Here is a 25117-nt window from a genome sequence, read left to right as displayed (position 1 = left end):
ATTTAAATCAAACCCGACCCAGTTCCACAAAGCGATAATAGCGCTAAGATTATCGTAAATCACGTTCAGGGCCCACTTGCACAAAGGGATCTTAGCGCTAAGATGATCGCAACTACCATACTTTAACATAGGCTTACAATAGTCGTAGCACTAAGATCACTTTGTGCAAGTGGGCCCTGGGGCATAGGCTTCTGACAATCGTAGCACTAAGATCGCTTTGTGGAACGAGGACTAGAGAGGGTTATTATGAGGTTGAAGCGTTCGCTCGTCGTGCCGAAGACCCAGGTTCGATTCCCCACATGGGTACAATATCCAAGCATATTGCTGGTGTCCCCCGTCGTGATGTTGCTGAAATACTGCTATTAAGCTTCGTAAAGCTCAACTCACTCACCTACTATCTACAATATATATCAGAAAGTATATCTATTGTACGCATGATGTCCGTTCGAGAATATATTGTATCACTTAGTACACTTTGTATCAGTCTTCATATATATTTTTTGCCACCCAGGTAATAACAAAACGTCAGTGCCCACATCAGGATATAGCCATATCAAGCCTCAGGCCTCAGTCCTGACAACTCGTATCAGTCCTCGGTGTTTTGCACGCAACGTCATGGAACGTTTATGACGTCACAATAAAAGATGTCGTCATTTATTTGATGACGTCATGTTGTTTTCGGCGACTCGTTTGATCTACGATGTAAGTGAACGCACACTTGCTTCCTTGTCCTCAAGAGTAATGGAACTCGACTCTTTAACAGAAAATGAAGAAAAATCAGTGACTTGAAACACGTGGACTGTACGAAAGACGAGGACACGAAAAGGAAGACTGATTCAGATGTTAAAATGGCTGATGGAAGGCGCAGAGAGGGACATTTTGGAAATGGAGTGGAAAACTCTTGATGGCAAGATGTTTATGACAGTTCGGTTAGTATTAAGTGACATACATGTATTATGACCCTCTGTTTCCCATAGCATGCCGCTTATCACCCCTCGACCAGTATTAAACCTCGGCCTCGCGGCCTCAGATAAGGATGTCTTGAGATGATACGGGGCATGATATGGAAAACAGAGGGTGACAACCTCTACGCACATCATCGGTGTCCGCGCCTTTATATAGACAGTCAGCCCCATGTATACGACGAATTGTAAGCGCATTAATGCCAGGAGTAGGTTTCTATTTATATGTTCTCGCGTGATCATTGAAGCGCCGTCAGGCATATTAACATCGAATGTGCGGGTATAGATCTATGTCAAGTGGTGAATTACGTTGGTATGTGTATAGAGACAGAACTCGTACGAGTCGCGAATCGGTTATTCTTTATGTAACCCTTAGCAGTGTTCGAAAAAAGCGCCTGCCCGTAGGCCTGTGGCAGATAGATCTTGTGTTGGGTTCGTCGTTTCAATTTTGTATGAGTCCTTATGACCTGCAGTACATTTATGTGTTGATTTATTTGTCACAATAAGCTACAGTGTTTTGAATGAGGGTTGCAGAGCTTAGTTGGGGCCTGCTTCTAAAGCCTGTGCGTCCTGACGGCAGTCTGGCATTTGTTTTTATTTTCTGAGACAATGTGTAGACATCATCTCAGCCTGTTTGTTGGAACGACGTCATATAAAATCGTTTGTGACGCCATATCACCTGCATCGGTTTGCATTATCCACAGTACATGATATCACCCTGGAGTGAAGATTCTGGAGGACATAAATCGCAAGATCCGGCACTGTGTAACGTTACTGTCATACTATCCTACAGCGGTTCGTTGGTCATGCTGTCAACCACTGGTTTATTTCTCCCAGTGTCGTTTTTTTACGTCAGGGCGCAGCGCTATAGAAAAAGTAATACTAACTAAGGCGTAAAACAACATTCACACCCTCATAAATTGGTTTCATATTTTGGCCATTTTTAGCCCTGATCGCCTTTTCGAATTTGATTTAGTATTATAATTGTTAACAGAATTGTTCCTTGTTCTGATTTTAAAGTTTATATCTGCCAGTTATAAAGCTTCGTCAGAGCCCTCAGCAATATCCCAGCTATATGACGGCGGTCTGTAAATAATCGAATCTGGACAAGATAATCCAGTTACTGGTATCATGAACATCGATCCGCGTAATTGGGCTACGATGACATGCCTCAACCAAGTCAGCGAGCCTGACCACCCGATCCCGTTAGTTGCCTCTTACGACAAGCACAGTCACCTTTTACGGCAAGCATGGGTTGCTGAAGACCAATTCTAACCCGCATTTTCACGGGTTATATAGAAAGTATTATCGGAACACCCATATAAGCTTCTTGGTATGTGTACATTGTTATATGTGGTGTGATTTATTGTTGAACAATGGCTCTGTTGCATTGTTTCTGTTGGGATTCGGTGGAGGTTCGTTGGATTGTGTTTGGTAATGATTGGTTGTCGGGAGTGGGTGCTGTTTGATGTAGGCGGTAGTGAGGAAAGTACCGGTTTGGATGCTCGAGTTGTCTGTCGGCTTCTGGAATGACATGGATGTCAAGCGTTGTGGAAACGTGTGGAGTGTTCTGTGATGTTCTGGTGGCAATGGGCTGGTCAGGCACTGTGTGGAGAGTGCTGGAGGCTAGATGGACTATGTGGGAGGAGCGGGCGCGTCATCTCGCATTTCATCTCATATTTCATCTGACATTACATCAAGACCAGTTTTCGTGTGAAGATCACTTATCATCCTGGACAGCCTAGGCCTATCTCGGAAGCTGGACCACTGTTGCGGTGAGGTGATTATTATTCTTGTCTTTGTCATTTCCACTGATCTGACATTTTATACTACTATTAAATATTCTACTACCATTCTATTGTGTACTGCCATTGTCATTTCTGTGCAGTAATTGTACTGATTTATAAACCTAGTTAATTTTGTAATACAATTATTGATTGTATACCATTTGTTGTTTGTTTGTTTGTTTGTTTGTTTCACACTAAATTCTTTTACGTACAGATTTTGGGTTAACATATTGTTTCAATTTGGGAATCAAAACATAACAAAATGACAATGGACTTTGCCTCAGCCAGGTGAATTTTATTAAGCTCATGCATGTCAACCTTCTATAAAAATAACTCACGGAGTAACAGGGAGTCTATATAATATTAAGCATTGTATGGACACCTTGAGTTCATCTAGTTATACATTCGTGGCCAAATCTTGCCATTCCGAGATCATTCGTCACCACTCGCCCCTTTCCGTCACCTGCAAGAAGAGCTATTCGGCTTGTCCCGGAATAACATGAGTTGGTCACGAATGCATAATACCCCAGCAGCCTGGTTCCCGGGGTATGCTGCGCCAGCACATCCAGGGAACCAGGCTGTGGCGAGCCGAGTGTGCGGTATGCTTAATAGAGTTATGTCCCTTTATTGAAGTTCCTGACGTGGACAGATAGAGCCAATCAACAAAATCAAATGTCATGTCATTCGAATTCTATGTATTTGCACACTGGTATTTGTAGAATGAACTTGACTGAGGTCTGCAGTTTAATCAAATCCCTTCACCCGGGTACAAGTTCTTCGGACGTTCGCGATTGGGAGAGTGAGCAAGCTTATTCAAATGAAACTTGTGTAAAATCAAATATCAATACATCAACGTCTTGTGCGGCGTTAAGCAGTAATCACTCTTACTCCTCAGAAATAACTATGATTAAGTTTGTAACATACTAAACACAACAAATATACGACTTTATGGGTTTTGTTTCAATGTATCTAAGATACTGCACACAAAGGAATAAGAGAATGTGATATGGTATGCTATATGTGGTGTTCGTTGTGAACTATGTTATTAGTGTCATGCATTTTTGTGATAAACTTGTCATTTGTTGAATACTCAAAATGAAATCCGATATTAACTCAACATGTCAGAGAGTGTGTCACAGTGTGTGTGCATGTGTGTCTCTGAGCACCAGACAGGGTAACAACAAGTACCATCTTGCACCAGGCAGGATAACAACATGTACCATTTGGTATGATGCATACAGGGGATAGAACCACTGGTTTCAGGGCGGATGCTTGACCACTTGACGACGGGTAGTTATGAACCGCGGTGGTCTGTGAGTAGGCCTTCTTAGGACATTGCAAGTATAAAATAGCAATGCATGTAGTGGTATTCAGGTAATCATTTATTCATAAATAATGCATTTACATGTATGTTAAATACATATTATGTTGAAAGCAAGAGGATGTTGCCCCAGCAACAAGAAATAGGCCACCAATATTTATACACATTCTCTCGGCTTCCTTGTCTACCACACACTGTACATAAGATGCTGTCATCTTCAAGATGGTCACACCACTGCAGCAACAGCCGACTTCCTCAGTAGCTCATACACACTTGTATCTTGTCTGCAAAAACCTAGGAAACTCGGCACCAGTATACAAGTCATTATGGTGGTTCATTGTTTCTTTACTTAGTGAGTGAGCTGGCTTTGACGGGTATTTCTGTTGCATTAAGTGTAAGGAAAGCTAAACTGAACACAGGTCAACGACAATTACCACTTTGATGAAATCCACAACTGCTGAGAAACCAATGCTCAGAAGTTATCAGTGTTCCTGGTAGCTATACATAATTAATCAAGATTGGGTAACTCGTCCCGCCACCACCCTACCACTCCCCCCATCTAAATACAGTGTACCATGATTTTTCAGTTATGAAATAAAACACGCATATCTCTAAAATGATAGAAGAAAAATGCAAATTTCAGAAAGTTATTACACTTGACCTTCACCCTTATGGTTAATATCAAATGAATCTCTCCATCACTTTTAGCATGTTTAGGGAACAAGACCCTTGAAAAACAAAATTGAGAATAACTTCTAAAACTACTGAACTGACGAAAAACTACCCATACTACCAAACTTGAATACTACTGCTTCTAATCCACTGGTTTTTGCAGACAAAACAGTAAAATCACAGGTCAAACAACTCCATCAATTATGTATCTCACAATGTACATAGCAAAGTATCTGGATTAAATGTACATCTCTAACACATTTATGTGATCTGTGATGAATTAAACACACTTTCTCACAGAATAATGCCAGCCTCCGCTCAGACGAGTCGTGATCAATTGGAGCAAGCACACAGAAGTAATACCAGTATTATGCTAAATAATTGTGTTAACAAAAGCAATAGTCATCTTTTGGCCACACAGGCTAACAGTAGCATATTAAGTTCTATCACCACATTTACGCTTGGCATCATATGCTGCATCCTTGAGAATCAGTAAGTGGATATTTACTTGGCTACATTTCCAGAAAGCAAATAAAAACATTCACACTCATTCACAGTATTCATTCCATGGTTTTTCAAGTGAGTTTCAACTGTAGGATATAAATACACATCAAATAGTCATATATGTGAGGGGGAAAAAACACTTTTCATAATAAATAAAACAAGGGGTGTTATTCAGTACAGCAAGAATGTGACCTTGATGTCACTAGAAAGAATACTGGCCTATTGTAGTCTGTTACACAGTTGGACAAAAATAGATCTCCGGAATATTATGAGGACCTCATCATCAAGCATTTGTAGTAGCTGCTTCCTCATGTGGGACCCTGCTTGGTACATCTGTACTGAACAGTGTGCAAAATCTTCACAGGCAGGGACTCAGAGACACCTTGATGTACTGGATAGATCTTACTGTTACCATAACAATTCTTTCACATTGACTTTTGAGAGCCGTATCACTAAGACAGCTTTGTTCCAGGAGCATTAGCCCCAACAACTGTTAAGGACCAGGCAAAGATCGGGTCTCGATTCACGTCAGTTTTCATTATACATCATGATGGAAATCATGATTAATTTTGGACAAATATATTTTGGTTGAGATTCATGAGATACTAAACGTGCCAAGTGAAACAGACATCTTCCACCATTCAAGGTTGACAATTGCTCATTGGCTGCTTGTTCCTGTGATGTGTTTCTGTGATGTGTTCCTGTGACGTGTTCCTCTGACGTGTTCCTCTGACGCGTTCCTGTGACAGTCAACACAGACCATCCCTTGCAATATCCAAAAACATTCCTTGTTTCATGATCTAGCCCATGTAAATCTAGATAGAAACCAACTCAATACCTTGTTATTTACGACACAATATCATAATCTCTTTATATTAATACTTATATCTCTGAAGGTTAAGAAAGAGGTTGACTTATTAGCCTAGCCAGTAGGTGTACGTGTATAACAAAACCAAAACACATTTCAGATTTCCACTTGTTCTTCAAAACATTATCTGAACATGTTTCTAACTTCCTACTGTGTTTCCATGTTACTAAAAAATTTCTTGTCATTTTAACCTATTAGTGTCTTCTAGTTTAACTAATTGTGTTTTGGTGGTCAGCATATATTTGCATACAGCAGATTAAAAAAAAGAGTGCTTTTGATTAGGTTTTCCATTTCCAATTTGTTATAGAAGCATGTCAAGTGTTCTTGTCTACACCAGACGGAGGACAAAAGGTGGCGGTGAGGGAGAAGTTGATGATGATCAGATCCAGCACTGCACAGCATGGAGGATCAACAGCAGGTCTACAGAGTAACAGGGGTAAAACAATATATACAACAGCACATAAACAAGTCTCATTCACACTAGTAGCACAAGTCAAATGTACACATAAAATAGGTTCTGTTTTCCTCCTCCGAAGATCACTCACATTTTTTTCAACAATCAGATAATTTTCCATGATTTCTGTGAAGACAGCACCAATGCTTAGTCAAGTTTGGATATGATAAACACATGGGCCACAAATGCAACATAAGTATCAAATTTGTTATACACGAATCGGAACAAGTTTACTAACTATATAAGAGAAAACATCTGTTAGTTTGTTATTCATATGAATATCAGAACCATACTTGACTATTGTTTCACACGGGTACCAGTATATATTTTCACAATTGGGCCCCTTCAAAATAAATACAAAACAAAATCTTTACAATTAGTTTTTTTCCACACCGTTTACCAGCCCTACATTACATAAGCAAGTTTTTATAAAAAATCAACAGAAAGTTCATTTTCTTCAAGTCAAACACTATCATAGTTTCTGGTACCTGGTACCTTGGTCAAGTGCCTGCAGCAACCTGGACCATTACAGCTAGCACATAAGCCTCATTTTACACCCTTATTCAAATATTTTACCAACATAAACAGGAAAACAGTGGAACCACACTGAACCAGAATGTTCACTTTCTATCAAAATTGAAATTGACAATTTATTCCCAGTGGCCGAGGTTGAGAATAACAAGGTCCAGATTAAGAAGGTTACACTGATGGAACATTCAAAGTAACTCATAAGCTATCTACGTATTCTCTGCTTCGTACATATACATTGGTTTGTTTCTGCCACAGCTGTGGATGTATATCACCCAGGACATAGTTCTCTGTAAGGCTGAGATCAGCTGAAGCCTCCTCGATAGCAGCATTATGCTTCATAACCTGTTGTCATTGTCACTAACCATCTGAATTATCTCTATGCCTCCCTCCTCGATGATCCTGATGAACGTTTAAGCATCATCTAATGACCGATTCCTGCCAACCACACCAGATGGAGTGGCAACTTTACCTGGTTTATACAGGAAAAGAATCAGGAGGCAAGTATGCACATATCATTTCATACCTAACACCAATCAGCCAATATGTACTTCAACCAAATGCCAATTAGTAATTTGTAGCAGATTAAACGAATGGCAAAAATGCCAGTTTAAGGTGAACTGCATAGAACCAGCCTAAAGCTTGCATAATTGCAATCTCATTAAAATCAAATCTTGGTTCTCGCTTCCGCTAAACAACGATCAGAGGACATCCTATTACGGGTCATATCAGACCAGCTTTTTATCGCTTACCAGATTGGGAAAGTTGCAAGTTGGAATGTGTTTTCTAACCATGCAACCATAAAAAGTTAACACAGGGTATACTGAACAGTAGTTACGGCTGGTCGACTGATTCCATCTCACTTCAATGGGATAAACATTTGAAACAGAAGAGACATTTCATTGCCCGTGTGAAGTACTGCTTTACAATCTCAGCCATCTATTTGACATTCCAGAATTTTCTTTTGTTCAGTTTTCAAATTTTGAATCAATATTTTTCAAAGCGTAGTCTGAAACTAGTGCATAAAGCTCGAGAAAGCTGCATTCTGATTGGCTAACTTTTTGTTAGGCATTTCATTGGTTGGTCAAAGTTCACAAAAGGTGTTTTAACGTGACCTGTAATAGGGTGTCCTCAGATCTTTGTGTAGTTTTAGCGAGCACTAATATCTGACTGTAATATGATTGGCATAATTGCCCATGTACACTAAGATAGAATTAATCTTGTCAGTATATTATTATGAAAGGACTCCGATAACTCTGAAAATGCCGAAGTATCCAGGCACAGATTCTTCTAACCCTCCGAAGGCCCATGCTTCACAAATGCATACTCTTCCTTTATGCAAACATCTTGACATATTCACTCAATTCTCAAAAGTGCTTATAGAAATCGGAAAGTGTTTCAAGTAACAGTGATTTCATTCAATTCAGAGGTGGTACTACAAGAGGCGGACGTGTAGTGGAGACTGTCGGGTGTTAAGGGTGTGGGGAATCTCGGGGAGGCAAGTCAGATGTGGCAATCAGTTCCTGCCACAGATCCGACTCTCCCTGGACGAAGAGGGTGATGCCAGCCTTGTACACAGCGGGGATGGAGATGTGGGAGGTCAACTGAGCTCTGTACACGGGGTGCGGCATGTTGGACTCGCGCAGTACATTCACAACTTGTCCTGAAATGGTGGAAAACTTCACATCAAGAATCATAGAAAAAGTGTGCCTCCCCATTCTATCATGCCTACATGCTCTCTCCCTATTAAAGTCAGGTTAAGTCATGATGCAATGAGTCATATTTTTGGCATGAACATTTATATCTTTAGGTTTCATAATTCTTTAGGGGATTGTATACACTGCTGCTCAGTCACATGAATATATAGGGCTGCTTTGCAGTTCAGTGACTATTTATTACCATTGAATCAAGTAAGGACCACAAATCCAAGGAAAAACAATTGTATTGAAAAAAATTCTTAACATAATAAATAAACCATCTTAAGCATTTTAATATTCTTACTATCATCAATAATAAAGTCAATTTCTGTACCTAGAACATTTAGAGTTCGCCATCTGTCGTCTGGATGTCGAATAATCTCCCCTAGGTCAGTGTTGTCACGGAAACGGTTGACTACATCCTGGCGTCTTACCAGAAGAATGGAATCACTGACCAGCTGTTCGAGTACAGTCTCTTCCGCCACGTTCTCCAGGGGATTCGTCAGGTACACACCTGTACATGAACATGGTAGGGGTCAGGCAAATTACAACATAAACCTACTGTATTTTCAACTTAGAGTTGTGATACCTGTAGACTTGACAGTGCTGAATTGGTGGAACCAAGCTCTCAGTGTTTAACATAGCACAATGACATCCACAGGTAAAATAGCCCTACATTCGAACACACTGTAATATTATCTATATATATCTACATTCTACCATTACAAAACTCATAGTTATATCTGTGGTGAGGAGATACTGAGTGACGAGACACTAATGTCTGGAGAAGGCTGCTTAATTGAATTAAGGAATCACTGATTATTTCCATTGGACAAAATATGTCATCAACACATAAGAAAATGAAGTGAAATTTCCATTGTGCACCCATAAAAATTCAGAACCTATACTGTAACATAATGAATGTCATGTCAATCATTCCCCCTTATTTTCTATCATAGTTCCTGCTTAAAATGTAAAATCACACATATTTTGAATATTCTTAGAATTGCAACTCCTCATTTTGTGTTGCAAATATAATACTGGTATATTATCATAAAATGCCTGCCAACAATCAATGAGAATGAAGTACAAAGTTATTTCATATACATATCAGCTTCCCTGGTGATATGCCTATCAAATCAGTTGTTTCAATCAGAGGTTGTTATAGTGATTTCAAACCTGTGATTGACCAATCAGAAGTCATAGTAGAATTTGACTTTTAGTCCAAAAAGAATGGTGTATGAGTATGGTGCTGACAGACCAAGATTCCTAAGTCAGGATGACTGGTGGAATCAAAGCCATGACAAGATTGAGTCAGCTAAGGGAGGCAACTCTGCATAGCGAGTAACGACACCCCAGTGCACTAGATCTCTAAGTCCCCGAAAAAGGAGCAAACATGGCATCATAAAAACCAACAAGGCCAAAATCATGTTGTACATAAAGCAATGTCCATGGCATAAAGCAATGTTAACATGGCCCTAGCAACATCCAAATCATTTAAAAGGGCTTACAGCCCAGGCATTGGCCTTTGTATCTGCTATATGTACTGTCCCAAACCTGTCTTCTGGCATTAATTTCAGTATACACTAGTGTTATTCCAAAGCTATGATGAGCTTAGCGAACTTCGACAGCATGAGTTTGTACTAGACAGGCTTTGGACGAGTGGATATAGTTGCATATTGGGTACATAACTATGTTGAGTCACGAAAACAAACTTTAATACTATCAGATAACATGGCTGTGTGATAACAAAACAATCCAAACTAAACGACGTAAAGTTTTTTTGACCTATGGAGTCTCATTTTGGAGCAATCACATTCAAAAGAAATCAGAAGCAAACTAAAACACATATCTTCCTCTAACACAATACCTTTAGAGCTCACACCATAGACCATCTGATGGTGCCAGGCATCGGGGACTGTCCAGCCCGTCTTGACCCCTTTCTGTAGGTTCAGAGTAGCCAGAGGGACTGCACCTAGGTTCACAATACATCACATCATCACCCTGATCATCTACAATACTTCAAGTATACGGTTTCATCTAAATTAACCATCTTTACTACAAACAGTGAAAATCAGACATAAAGTTTGCATTTCAAATCTAACATGGAAATGTTTCCAATTCGCTTGGACCGTGACACATGTTCCCTTACAAACAAGTCTGAGGAGAATATGAAAGACGGTAAAATATCTACCAATTAGACAGAGGAATGAGTTTTTAGAAAGTGAGTATTTCTTTTACTCAGATTTCAGCAGTCTTGTAACAATCTCGCCAAGTTTGGGCTCCATGATGTGTACTGAACGACTAAAGCCCCACTGCTGCAGGATGGAAAGTTGTTGATTTATATGTACTTCTTTTTTCATAGCCCTGAATATGACAATAAATTGGTGACATAGAGTATGCTTTAAGCTGTGATGTACAGACCTTTCTTCATCCACTGCCCCAGCCATTTGAGCAGATGCACATCCCTGGATGGCCAGAAGTGGAAGAATCGACCACGTATCCTGCCCTGAGTCAGACTCTCTATACCATGCAGCAAATCCTCAGCCGTGGTGCCTGGCAACAGACCATTCATTGTAGAAGCTTTGTTTGTTTGCTGTCTAATGCTCATTGGATTGCAGAGCTCCAGATAACTTTTTGAGCAATTGAGTTTTTACTTGAATATTTCTATTTTAATTGGGTTATTACATTTTTCATTAGGTAACCAATATTTTTTCACTCATCTATTCATCACTCTATTGGGTTTTTCCTAAAATGAGCCAACATTTTGAGAATTCAAAAAAATAAAATAATGTTTTAGATGTATATAAGGGTTCTAACAAAAGGCTTGACACGGAAAGTAAGTTAGCTTGCAATTGTGTTTCACAAATAAGCTCCATTGTACGCATGCTGAAAGGCTTCATTGGGTATTAACGCATGCCGTTTTAATACATTTGAGTTTTTCATTTAATGCATGCGTTTCTGTACCCAAGTTAATTGAAAGTAATTGTGTTTTGAATATTTTTGGGGGGTATTTTATGCAAATATGCAGCTTATCTCTAGCTCTGGATTGATTCTAATGCTGTTTGATTGAAGAATAAATGTTGCTTTACGCTGTTCCTGTCAACTCCAGCAATGTGATAGTGGTTTGTAATATTCCTGACTGGACAAGACAAACCAGTGGTTGATATCATGACCACCTAATCCATTGGTGCCTCCTATAAGCATAGGATGCTGGGACCCTGTTCTAACCCAGAATCCCCATGGGGTCACTAAACATTATAGCAATACCTAGTTTGTGAGCGAACATACTTTCACAGTGTGGCCAGCAATATCCCAGCTATGCTTTCTGCAGAGTGTAATCAGGCCTTCATCTGGCCAGCTGTCTGAACACATCAACCAAGGCCATCTTCAGCAGCCATTTTTGGCCAGCCGAACAAAAACTTGCCTTTTATGAATTGCGCGATATAAGAACCAACAAGAGATGCCAAACCTAAATTTAGGCCATTAGAAATATGTGGCACATTTGTTGAAAATAGGAAATTATCATTTGTATGATTGACTGCATGATTTGAATACAAATATATCATCTACTGCATGGCATTTTATACCCCCAAATCCCTCAAACCATCACAAGCCAAAACATTATTATGTGATTAGTAATCGGTTCTATATGTGACCATATCTGAATAGGTCAAAAATAGATCTAATCCTGTTAATTACAGGTGATGTGTTTTTGACAAACTTCGTAAGACATTTCACTTAAACGCTCTGGCAGCAAACGATTCTGACAAAATTGTAATGGCTGGCATCTCTGCACTACATCACCTAACTGGGTAGATAAATATGAGCGATCTAAACAATAGGCAGAATACGTCATCAAGTCCTGTTAAACAAAATCTTAGACCAAGTAGCATACTTACCCGCCACAGCCCTTGAGAACAAGTACGTGGGGATGGAGCCAAGCTCATCTCTCAGGTTGGTGTGGATCTTCTTACACACTTCATCCTTGTCAACACACACATCAAATGCTTTCTGAAAGGGCATTTTGACAAAGATCGAAACAGTCAGCTTAATACTCTCTTAGTCTTACACAAACAAAACGCAACCCCTAGTACAGCAATGGAAGCATGTATTCCAGGCCAGCAGCAGACCATCTGACAAGGGCAACACAGACTGTGCCAACCTTGGTGAATCTGTGGTAAACCAGCATAATTTAACTACCCCTTTTACTTGATTCCTTCTCCTTGATGTAGATTTGATCAGATGAATGGGCAAATACTAGTATTTTTACCAATTTTACTGGTATAAAAACTATAAAATGTACCACATAAAAGTTTATCTGATAATTTGTCAGCCTGTGTCCCTCATCTATGTAGTTTCTTGAGTATATTGCCCACAGTATTCCCCCAAAATACAGCTGTGTAGAGGGGGCGTGCAATGTAATGTCAAACTTCTTAGAAGTGATGACTCAATATATTTTCACTACTTATCATCCATATGCAGCTACTGCACATTACTTGTGAATGGCACAAACATAAAATCTATGCTTATGCAGATACCAAATTTTGAAATTCATACTAAATGTTTCATGCATTCAAGAAAATGTATAAGGGTAAGAAATAAGCTATCTGATAAAATATCAGGTGATTTAATCTTATTTAGGGAGCAATGCAATTTCCCTTATACACATATACATATGTCAATAACAACATATAACAAAATTACACTATGAACAACACAGAATTTCCAATGATAGCCCAAAGTTCAAGAGATTCTTCTCACCAAGACATTGAGAACGGCAGTGGGCCCACATGCTGATGTAGCTATCTGCTTCACCTGGAGCACGTAGGCCTCATACTCATTCCATATCATGACCTTCTCTATACCCGACTTGCCGCCACTGCTGGACCGCCGATCCTTCCGTCTCGGAGTCAATCTCAGGGGAGGCTACAACAAATGATAACTCACTGGAGTTGGGCAGCACTGCAGGAAGCAGAGGTACTATATTCAAGTGTGATGTCTTATGATTGATTTCTCTAGCATTTGGATGCTGACCATCAATCATACAAAACAAAAGCTACAAGGCACTGTAGCTTACCTAAATTCACATATAAAATTTCCAGCATTACCTCATAAACAAGGTTGGGTACAAATAAGGGGAATCAAGAAAACACTAAAGAGTCTGATGTTTCTGCACAACAAACAGCCTGATTGTATTACATCGAATCACTCATTGCCTAGTGATACACTAATTATTGCAGATGTAGAAGCTTAAATCTACATATTCAACATGGAGGCCATCAGGATATAGGCTCATGCTGATGTGCCAAATATCAAAGCAAATTCTAGCAAATGTTCAAGAAATATTCACATGATAATCATGATTATGCATAAAACACACTTTTCTTGCACATACACCTTTCCAATGTAACAATGAGTAATTGGGAAGAGATATTTTCCCTTCGGCTGGTATGCATGACATGTCCACTATGACAAAAACTGCATCCTAATTCTGTGAGCACTTTTCAGAGACACCTGAGCCGGAACAACCCATCCACAGTACTAAGTGGGCTCAATCTACAGAATCAAAGTTCTAGCTACTAAATGAGATTGTTCAGGTTCCTGTTTCAAGTTCATTGTAGAATAAAACATAATAAACTCTAAAGAATTAGACTCAAGCACAATCTCATTAAAATCAGATCTTAGTTCTGGCTACTGCTTTACAAATATCTGAGGACATCCCATTATGGGTCACGTCAGAACGACCTTTCATCTGACCAATCAGAGCATTGCTTACCAGATCAGGAAAGGGACAGTTGGAATATGTCATGCAACCTCAAACGTTTAACACAGGGTGTTTGAACGACAGTTACAAGCTTTACGACTGAATCCCTCAAAATCATCGGCTATCTCTTGCTTCAGTGGGATAAACATTTGAACAGAAGAGACGTTGTATTGCCCGTGGTAAGTACTGCCAGACAATCTGGACCATCTATTAACCATTCCAAAATGTTCTCTTGTTCAGTTTTCATTTTTTTAATTGAGAATTAGTCATACTAAGTTTCAAAGTGAAGTCGCCAGTTTGAAACTAGTGTTGCAAAGCTCGTGAAAGCTGCCTTCTGATTGGCTAATGACGACTTCTTGTCTATGCTTCATTCTACAATGAACATGAAAAAGGGACCAAACTCTCAGAATTTAGCCTCGAACAAACCTTACAATTTTTTGTGAACTGACCATAATCCTGATCACATCATAAGCTAGGCAATGTGACTTGTATTGTCTGTTTGCCCTGGCCAACTCAACTTTTGTTTACTAACCTTTCTGTAGGCTGCTTCTTTTTGTTGAGCATCTGCTGGGAGGCCCGAGGCAGCCATGTTGCCAGCTTCCTCGGTCTCAGGCAGCGGTTCAATGTCCTCGTAGATGGGCTCCGAGACACCCGACCTTGAGGTATAAAGTAGACAATGAGTAAAGCTGGTAGCTGCACTGGTTACAGAAAATCTCTGTAACACGTGAGAAGTGGGAGCTCAGGCTCCTTGACCAATTGGTGACTTGGGTAATCTGTTGACTATATTCAGCCAACATGGGTTGGCACACAAATTCTAAAGGGCACACATTAAGATCTTCTTGAGGTGCCCTGTGGCACACTCGAAATGAAATACATTTGTATCCCTGACATGATCATCACAAACCATAAATTTGAGATAATCAGTTACGTTTGATATGTCTGAAAAGCTTTCAGCAGTATATAAGTTATTACCCGACATGTCAGCTCAGCAATAGAAACTAACAGTTAGACCACTCGTCCTTGTAATGATAACATACAGCAAAACCCTTAAAAGGGGCAAATTTATGGAGATATGGAATTATGGAGTTATAATTTGGTTGGACAAACAAGTCTATAGTCTACAGATCTAAAATTGTATAACGAAATCAACCTCCTGTTTGTAAACTGCCACGCAAATTTCAGTCAATAGCAGAAAGTAAGCCCCCTTTTATTACAAAATAGATCTTGATTATCAATCAGATGGACTTCACTGGGCAATTTGAAGCAAACAAAATTGCAAGTGATATGAGACTTGAAATCTGATTAGTTAATCATGTTAATAGGAAGGACATAACTGTTAATTGCCACTCGAAATTCCAGCTTAGTTCACCAAGGGTTGAAACTGGACTTTTACAGACAGTTAACTCCCTTGCCTCGGGAAGATGAGGCACTGTTGCAACCCAAAAATGGTATAGCGCCGACACCAGTGACTAGTATCTTATTCACTTTTATGCCCATTGAAGTGTTACATTGGAATCAGTATTTAGATATTTGCGAAAAGACAAGGTGGCGGCATTTTTGACAAGTTTAAACATTCTTTTTTTCATCTTTGGACATGGGAAGATAATATCTGGCTCAGTTTGTTTAATTTTGACATGAAAACACTGATGGTATGCAGACATGTTGGGACGAACGAGGACAGACAAAACCCAAGTTTTCTTCATATAAATCTGTTAAGATAGACACAGTTAAAGTCTACTGACAATTATCATCATGATTATGTCTCAGACATGATAGGGTCAGCAGATTTTGAAACAGATTACCTTAATAATTTGGCCCATTCACCATGATCACAGTTTGCTTTCAAATCTGTACAACTTTACCTATTTACACTGTGAAACTTTAACATGCTTAAACAGAGCTTGGTTTAGCAATCTAAAACCCGCACCATTGCAACCTATTATTGAAGAATGCAACCTAATATGCACCAAGTGCATGTCAAACAATTTCAAGCATGTCTCTATACAAAATTGACCTTTGAACACACTCAATACCTCTGAAGGTTATTTACCATACTTCATCGCTAATCCCTGTGTTACATGAAATTTGTCATATTTTATTGGGTTTGACGTAATCAAACTGGGTATTTTAAGATCTGTACATGTGCCTATTACCTTTTACAGCAATGCTTCATCAATTTATGTGACACTGGCAGCAAACTGTCTTGTCTATGCCTTAACATGTGTAAATTATATGGGGCCAGGTTGCAACCTCAGAGTTAGAAATTTGCACTAGTCCTATCACTGCGTATAGTCCTTGTCAAAATGCCCAATAGTTAACATGGTTAAGGTATCATAAGGACTAGTGGACAAAAACGGTCAGTTTCTATTGCTGAACCTGGTTTTGTTTTGTGCAACATGCCCCAGGTGCAAGTTAAATCAAGTTCCTTAAACATGTTAAATCCAGCCCTGTTAAAGAATCTGAGTTACCAAATGTTGGTTTATATGGTAGGTAACAATATTCAAGATGTATCATGGCAGCCTTGAAACATGGTAAACAAGCATATAGTTGACAAAGTCATCTATATCCCCCGCCCGTTTTAACACGTTATGGTCCCAAACCAGGTAACTGACCCAACATTTCTCTTAGCCCATGTCAAAATAGCTGCAATGGAAATTCTAAAATAAACATTTCTAAACCTCCTTAATATCAAATGGCACTAGTTCAGTATGCGCTTTATATATAGACATGCAATGTTTGGCAAGGAAATATTAAACAGTTTATTTGTTGTACTACTCAAGTAAACCCAATCCTATATTAAAACTTAAATCCAACTTGCTGTCATGGAAACATAAACAATAAAAATTTCTAAAAGTGCTATATATCAAAAGGCACAAGTTCAGTATGTGCCTGGTAGACATGCAAAGTTTTGTAAGAAAGTATTCAATGGTTTTTGAGTTGCGCTGCGGAAACGAACACCACCCTTATAGAACCTAAGTCCAACTTATTGCCATGGAAACGTGAAACGTGAAAAATAAAAAATTCTAAAATTCCTAAATAGCAAAAGGCACCAGTTCAGTATGTGCCTAGTAGACATGCAAAGTTTTGTAAGAAAGTATTCAATGGTTTTTGAGTTACGCTGCGGAAACGAACACCACCCTTATAGAACCTAAGTCCAACTTGTTGCCATGGAAACGTAAAAAATACAAATTTATAAAATTCCTAAATAGCAAAAGGCACCAGTTCAGCAGGAGTCTGATAGACATGCAAAGTTTCGTAGAGAAATATTTACAGGTTTCTGAGTTATGCTCCGGAAACGATTTCGGGACGCACACGCACGCGCACTCACACGGACGGAACCCATTTCTATATCCCCTGCCAACTTCGTTGGGGCGGGGGATAATAATCAAGTGTGGACTGGGCAAACCAACGGTTGATACTACAAGCAACAATCCAGGCTGCATAGGTACCACACTCACACAGCCACACATTGTGACAACCGATCAGCATTCTAGCAGAGCTCGAGGTAAGCTACATATTTGAGTAAAATATGCATTAAATAAACTGAAATATGCAGACAAATCAAATCCTAGCGTATCAAATATGCAACAAAAAATATAAACATGCTTTTGAAATAAAAGTAATGTGTATATTACAACTATTACATGAGACGATTATATCATGTATATTCCAACTGTTAGAAACAAGAGTCATCAGAAAGATGTCAGGCAGCTGTCTGTAAAGTAACCACTAGTAAATGTGCAATTCTGTAAGGAATGAGTCAACAGTTGAATGTTCTTTAAAGGGCATGTTCACACGGAAATGAACCAATTTTTCTTGTACTTTTTCCACATTAAAAGTGTTAACATAGAAGTGTCATAGACAAAAATATAAAAACATCATATTTAATTAACATATTTTTTGCATTAAAACGATTTATATTTTTCACATTTACCAAGTGTTCTATTTCCATAACAAAAACACCATGGCTTATGCCCCTTGCAATATGACGTCATTGGTGCCAATTGATAAACATTATGACGTCATCATGCTTTGTTAGAGCCGCTTCACGTGGTGTAGGTACAGTTTTGTGATTCTAGCGTCTCAGATGCCAGCCAGAATTGTGTTATGCTGAGTCACCACTACGCCGGAGTGTGTCGTAGACCATGTTGTTTTACCGCAAACTGGTCCTTGATATCTTTTGCGTTGAGAATAGACAGGGACCCAGTTGAATTGGCACCAATTACGTCATAATCTAAGGGGGATAACTCAGGCCTATTTCGCTCGTAAAACGAAGGCCTCATAACGACATATCATTTTAACACTATTGTGAGCTTCCTACTTTCACTGTGAAAAAAAATGAGCGTATATTTTCAAACACAGATACTAACTAATTCTAAAATTGCGTTTTGTTTAGAAAAAGAAAGAAAGTGATTTTTGCGTGTACACTTCCCCTTTAAGAAGCTTACATTGTTTACCCACTGAATGGTTTTCGAATTCTGGCCATAAAAATTGTAAAAAATAAAAATTTGTAAAAAAATAAATATCAAAAGGCACCACTTCAGTATATGCCTGATAGATTTGCCAAGTTTCGATCAAATACACTGAATGGTTTTCGAATTCTGCCACGGAAACCAACCCCATCCCCAATTGAGTCTATGTCCAACTTCATTCCATAAAAATTTAAAAAAATAAAAATTAGAAAAATCCCAAAATATCAAAAGGCACCACTTCAGTATGTGCCTGATAGATTTGCCAAGTTTCGATCAAATACACTGAATGGTTTTCGAATTCTGCCACGGAAACCAACCCCATCCCCAATTGAGTCTATGTCCAACTTCATTCCATAAAAATTTTTAAAAATAAAAATTAGAAAAATCCCAAAATATCAAAAGGCACCACTTCAGTATGTGCCTGATAGATTTGCCAAGTTTCGATCAAATACACCGAATGGTTTTCGAATTCTGCCACGGAAACCAACCCCATCCCTAATTGAGTCTATGTCCAACTTCATTCCTATAAAAAATTTAAAAAATAAAAATTAGAAAAATCCCAAAATATCAAAAGGCACCACTTCAGTATGTGCCTGATAGATTTGCCAAGTTTCGATCAAATACACTGAATGGTTTTCAAATTCTGCCCCGGAAAAGGAAATGATTACGGACAGACAGACAGACAGACAGACAGACAGACAGACTGGCTGATCGCTATATGATAAAAATGATTGTGCATCAGCCCAATCGTGAAATTCACTTACCTACAGTTACATTTGGAAAAGCTTGTGCAACAAACTAACTCGAATAAAGAATGTATCTTAAACAGATTTGTGATAAGCAGATGCAGACAGTATACTAGTATTACTACTATTCATTTATTTTTAACTGATTTACAGGGATTGTTGGGAAAAAGGTTAAAATACCCAAATGTCAAGAAATGAGTGTATAAATATTTTTGAATACCCTCTAAACATGCTAAAAATTGTGGATACCCAATCAAAATCAAACCCCTGGGCAAAATACCAAAATAACCAAAAGCTTATCTTGAGCTCTGTTTTAGAATTCTACAAATTAGTCCACAGATAATGCATAACCATTGTGTAAGATGGTCTCACTGCAGTGCAGATTACAAAGTATAAGAAAGTAAATACTAACTCAGCATTGACTCGAGTCCTGGCCATCTCAGCTGCAATCATCATCATCTGCTCCTGGAAATACTCTGGTACATGCTGGTACTCATATTGATCTATAGCGAGGTCCCCATCCTCATCTTCCAGCTGACTAGACTCCGGATCATCCGGGGAAATGGGGGAACCGAGGTGAGAGGAATCTCTCTTTATGTGCCCTATTGTTCTTTTCCTTTCTTGGTTTGTCACATTAAATTTTATAAACACTTTTTGGTGATTGTTACTTTTGTCGTTTTGGAAATTGGACACTGGAACATGGTAACCCCCTGCCGATGGTTCTACATTGGGAGGCGAGATGCTGCTCAGGTTGTTCACACACAAGCCAGCCGGTACGGCCATAGGGCAGGAGCTATGCTGGCAGCTGGCTGACCCTGGGGGAACAGTTTCATCCGCACACAACAGCGATGGCCCGATACTGCAGTCAGCAGTCACACCGCCAACATGCTCATGGTGTACAGGACCTGTAGGCTCAAGTCTAACACTGTCATTATGAACACAGTACCCACTCCCAGCACCATTATGAAGTCCTGCTGGCCGAATGTTCCGGGAACTTGCAGCAGCTTCTAAGCTTGCTGCTCCTTCCTCGTAAAACACTTCATTTGCATCACAGTTAAGAACCATGTCCACTTGATAATCATCTCCATTTTCACTCTCACTACTGTTGACACCATGGTGATGACTGGACTCCATGACCAATCTTTGAGAAGGACACATGGAAGCATCAACTGGAAAACACAAATTGCCTCCCTTCTTTAGATGTCCATACATTCTGTCACCAAGGATTCCACATGGAACAATGTCTGAATTGAGTCTGTTGCTCGAGAGGTCATTTTCTTTTGAATCTCGACTCACTTGATGAAAGAGACCTCCAGCCCCTTCATCCTCACTGAGAGAAGAGGAGGAGGACCCAGCCGAACTTGACATCATTCCGGGAGTTTGTGCTGGAAGATCTGTGTCAATGAAATCCCCTGTATCCTCCCAGGTTTCTTGTGCCTCATCCTCTGCCGAATAGTGTTCACCATCCATCTCATCGAACAGCTTCAAGTAATCACTATTGTCAAAATCTACTTCACCTGACGCTGAAAGATTGGACCTGCACATACACTGTCCTTGAGAATTATGGAATGACTCTCCGTGTTGGGAGTCTGCGGAATACTGGCAATGTTCAGTTGCGGTACCATGGTTACAGTGACTGCAATTCACAGCCATGCCATCCAGTTGGGTGTTGGGAAAGTGGTAATTCAAAAACTCACTGTCTGCTTCCTCGCTCCGACTATTCTCGGAAGGAGAATTATGTTCATCACTTAAAAGAAGTTTATCATAATCACAGACAGCACCTTCATCAACCATATCAAACAAGTCAGGTTCATCAAACTCACCATTGCCACAAATATTAGCCGGTCTATTTTCCATGTGTATGTGTGATAACATAAGACTCTGAGGTCTGCTACAGGGCATGTAAGGAGAGTGATAAACACCATTAGATGTGGGATGGCCCACACAACCATTTTGTTTATTATTTACATCAGAAAGCATGCACACAGGAGGTCGAATGTGGGTATTATGCAGATTTACATTATGTTGCTGCATAGACTGACTGGGAGAGTGTCCACTCTGGAAGGTAGGCTCAGTTAAACTCTGCAATGTTTCTCGCTCACATGATTTCTTGCTTTTCTGAACAGATTTCGGTCTAGGTGGTATTGGCTGTTTAGGTCTAACACTCCGGTCCCTGCCATTAGATGTTGTAAAAGAAGCACTTATAGCACTACTAGGTGCAGACATATAGCCATGTCTTTCTATTCCATTTGGATAGCGATGATCTGTTGGTTCTTCCAACTGAGAATTGGGTTCACTTGTTAGCATAGTTAATGCTCTGCTGTTCAAGTGGTTTTCATTCTCATGAACTGAACCATTGCACACACTGCCATTGACCACTGCATCAACAAAATCATCATCTTCACTGGATGTTGACATGCTCCCATAACCATTTGCTTGGTGGTTGTCAGAAAGATTAACACCCAACTGCATCTGTGATCCATCAACAAGATTCATGTGGCTGGTGATGGGTTTGGAATTTGAACCTGGATCAAATTGGTGGCCAAGACAGTTCCTGTTCTGCCCAGTTTCATCACTGGAATCCCTCTCAGACATGCTTGAAATGTTTTCACCACTGGACATTTCCTAAAGGAAAAAGTATAAGAATGATAAGCATGGAGAAATTGTAAATAAAAAGTAAATTATATTATTTAACATGTTGAAATTATAAAGTTCCTTAACTTCTATCCTGTCTGTATTCATGATCATGATGATATTTATCATGTTTATGATATTCATTTCCAATAACAAAGTGCAAATTACTTCACAACTTTTAGATTCAAACCATAAACTAAAGATTCATGTTATTATAAGCATAGATTATAGGTTTGTCATCTAAAGCACCATTGAGACGTATCAATAGTTGAGCATCTTTCATGTCTTTACTATGTATTAAACATTGTGTCAACATGGTTAAGTCTAACCCTACCTTCAGAACATAGCAAGTATGGAAGAGTAACATGTTGGAGGTAACACATACTGGATACCATTGATAAAGTCAAGCAATGTATTGGTGACAACTATCAATATTCAACTTGTCATCAATGTATTACCATCGGTCAATACACAATCACAATGCATACTTCATTTGATCAAACAATATAACATACACCTTGTTCAAACTAGCTGTGTAATGTTATTCCACAAGTTCTAATATGTTAGCAAGAATAGTCTTTGATTACTTCCTGTTGACTCATAATTAGTGGACAAATACATCATGGCATAGTTAGCATGTCTTAACATTTGAGTCCACAGTCAATGCTTCTATAAACTGAATCTTTCCTCATTGCAAACTGACATTTCTATCAATAGTCATATGGTTCACAAATGTCATGGAACATAATGGTGTTGTCATTTAAATTTCATGACATTTGTGAACACAGAATCATTAGCTTGAAATTGATATGATTGCTATGAATAGTTTCCAAATGAAGTATGCCATTTAACAAAGTATTCCTAGACCTGTCTGGAAGTTATTTTTGATATGCGATAGACTTTCGAATGTGTCAAAATAGCATGTAGGACCTGATAATGGGCTTGCATCATGTTTATATCACGAACTTAGACCAATACCTCAAAGGCTATTGCATCATTTATCACTACTTCCAGGAAAATATACAAAAGAAAACACACCTTTTGCACTCTAACTTAGCGAAAAGTGTACACTTTGTGACTGATTTGTCGATAGGTCATAATACGAGTCAATATTCTTATTCTTTGGTGTATTATGTTGCAAAGAACAGGCTGTTACAAAAATCACAATAAGTAATTATTGAACTACTCCGCACAGTTCTTACCAGAGACCATCAGCCTCAAGTGTGAAGAGTTACATCACCGTTGTATCCAAAGACGTAAACTGACATTCTGTACTGAGGACGAGATTTGTCAACCACCATGACACTTCGTCCCACTGTGTCAACAATGGACTGCTTAGTACCATTTTCAAAAAGACTATCGTGTAAATATTTAAACAGTGTCAATGAATGCTGTCTCTGTCTTTTTGTGAGTACAGCGTCATGAGCGGTCAAGTTAGCCGAATGTGTTTGCCTTCTTCCTCCTCAACAACCTCCTCCATTTTGACAAGTATCCCAGAATGCACTGTAAGTATGGTTACTGCCAAAATGGGAATCGACTGATGGAACAGAAAGCGCTCCGTTACTGTCACCGTTGAATATGTAGTCTGCGGTTTATTTTAGTCTTACTTAACCGTGTTTACACCTACGTCTATCAGAATGACAATTGTACTTATAACATGTACATTTGCAGAGAAATCACTTATTTATCAAATCAATATTGTTTTTGAATATATAATAATCATTAGTGTTGTTCTTGGTCTCGCAAAACACCATGGGTCGAGTGTCCACGAATTAAGGGTAGTAAAGAAGCCGATACTTGTCCCCGTCGTATTGATTGAATGCACAATTAATGCCAATGTTTTGTCAATCATGGTATGTCATACATAATATAATGATATGGCTACGCCACGTGTTCGCGTGTTATGGTCCAATTTAGTCACTCGATCTGATAAGCTATTGGGGTGCGTTTTAATTCGTATACTCAAATATGGCGTGATTGTTATGTCAGCCGTGAGATACAGATCTCGACAGAGTTAATTAGAGAATAATCAACGAGCTACGACGAACTATGGTTTATCTGTCACGGCGAATCAAATACCGGAATTTAGGCACGAGTGTCGTAAACATATAATAGTATGACATGAACACAAATATAATATTCTATTTATTACCGAATAAGATGTCTACATACAAAGACGAATTTATGTGTTTACCTATAAGAACAGCAGCGGAACCATAATTTGTCGAATGGCGTAAAAAATCTTAAGCTATGACGTCGTTTCCAGTGTGACGTCATTCCGACCTCATATCACAATAAGATTCGAATGACGTCAGCAATGCCGTCCGTTCTGACGGAAACAATACACTGTTGTCTCGTGTGACGTGATATGCCCCTTGAGCACATATGTTTTTTTATGAACCCTGATATTTACCCCGATAATAAATAAATATTATTACCTACGACGCCATCTTCGAATCATATTGTGCCGTGAGGTCGGAATGACGTCACACTAGAATCGACGTCATAGCTGAAGATTGTTGAGGTTCCGTTGAGGTTGCGACTTGCTGTCCTTACAGGTAAACACTACAATTCGTCTCTGTATGTTGACATCTTCTTGGTTTATAAATAGAACATTATATTCCTGTTTATGTCAACATAGTATGATATGAACACGAATATAATACCCTCTATGTATTACCCACGTGGTGTAGATACAGGTGGTA

General features: G+C 39.1%; 1 protein-coding gene across 2 annotated transcripts; it reads right to left on the bottom strand.

Annotated features, from left to right (window-relative positions):
• Positions 1-4113: 4113 nt before the first annotated feature.
• Positions 4114-23912, bottom strand: LOC124138923. Of its 2 annotated transcripts, none has more exons than XM_046505832.2 (9): positions 23615-23912; positions 20191-22403; positions 15093-15216; positions 13558-13722; positions 12696-12807; positions 11218-11349; positions 10664-10768; positions 9128-9307; positions 4114-8759 (listed from the first exon to the last, which is right to left on the bottom strand). In XM_046505832.2, exons 2-9 carry the CDS (start codon positions 22398-22400, stop codon positions 8569-8571), a joined length of 3219 nt encoding a protein of 1072 aa, XP_046361788.2. In that variant the 5' UTR covers positions 22401-22403; positions 23615-23912; the 3' UTR covers positions 4114-8568. The 2 variants fall into 2 exon arrangements, with proteins under 2 accessions (XP_046361788.2, XP_046361789.2); XM_046505833.2 differs by having other exon boundaries at positions 12696-12780.
• Positions 23913-25117: the final 1205 nt, after the last annotated feature.

The sequence above is a fragment of the Haliotis rufescens genome, unplaced genomic scaffold (assembly GCF_023055435.1).
Source record: "Haliotis rufescens isolate VD_foot unplaced genomic scaffold, xgHalRufe1.0.p SCAF_19, whole genome shotgun sequence".
Taxonomy (NCBI): Eukaryota; Metazoa; Mollusca; class Gastropoda; order Lepetellida; family Haliotidae; genus Haliotis; species Haliotis rufescens.
The sequence above is the reverse complement of the archived record's forward strand: the minus strand, read 5'-3'. Positions and strand labels throughout refer to the sequence as shown.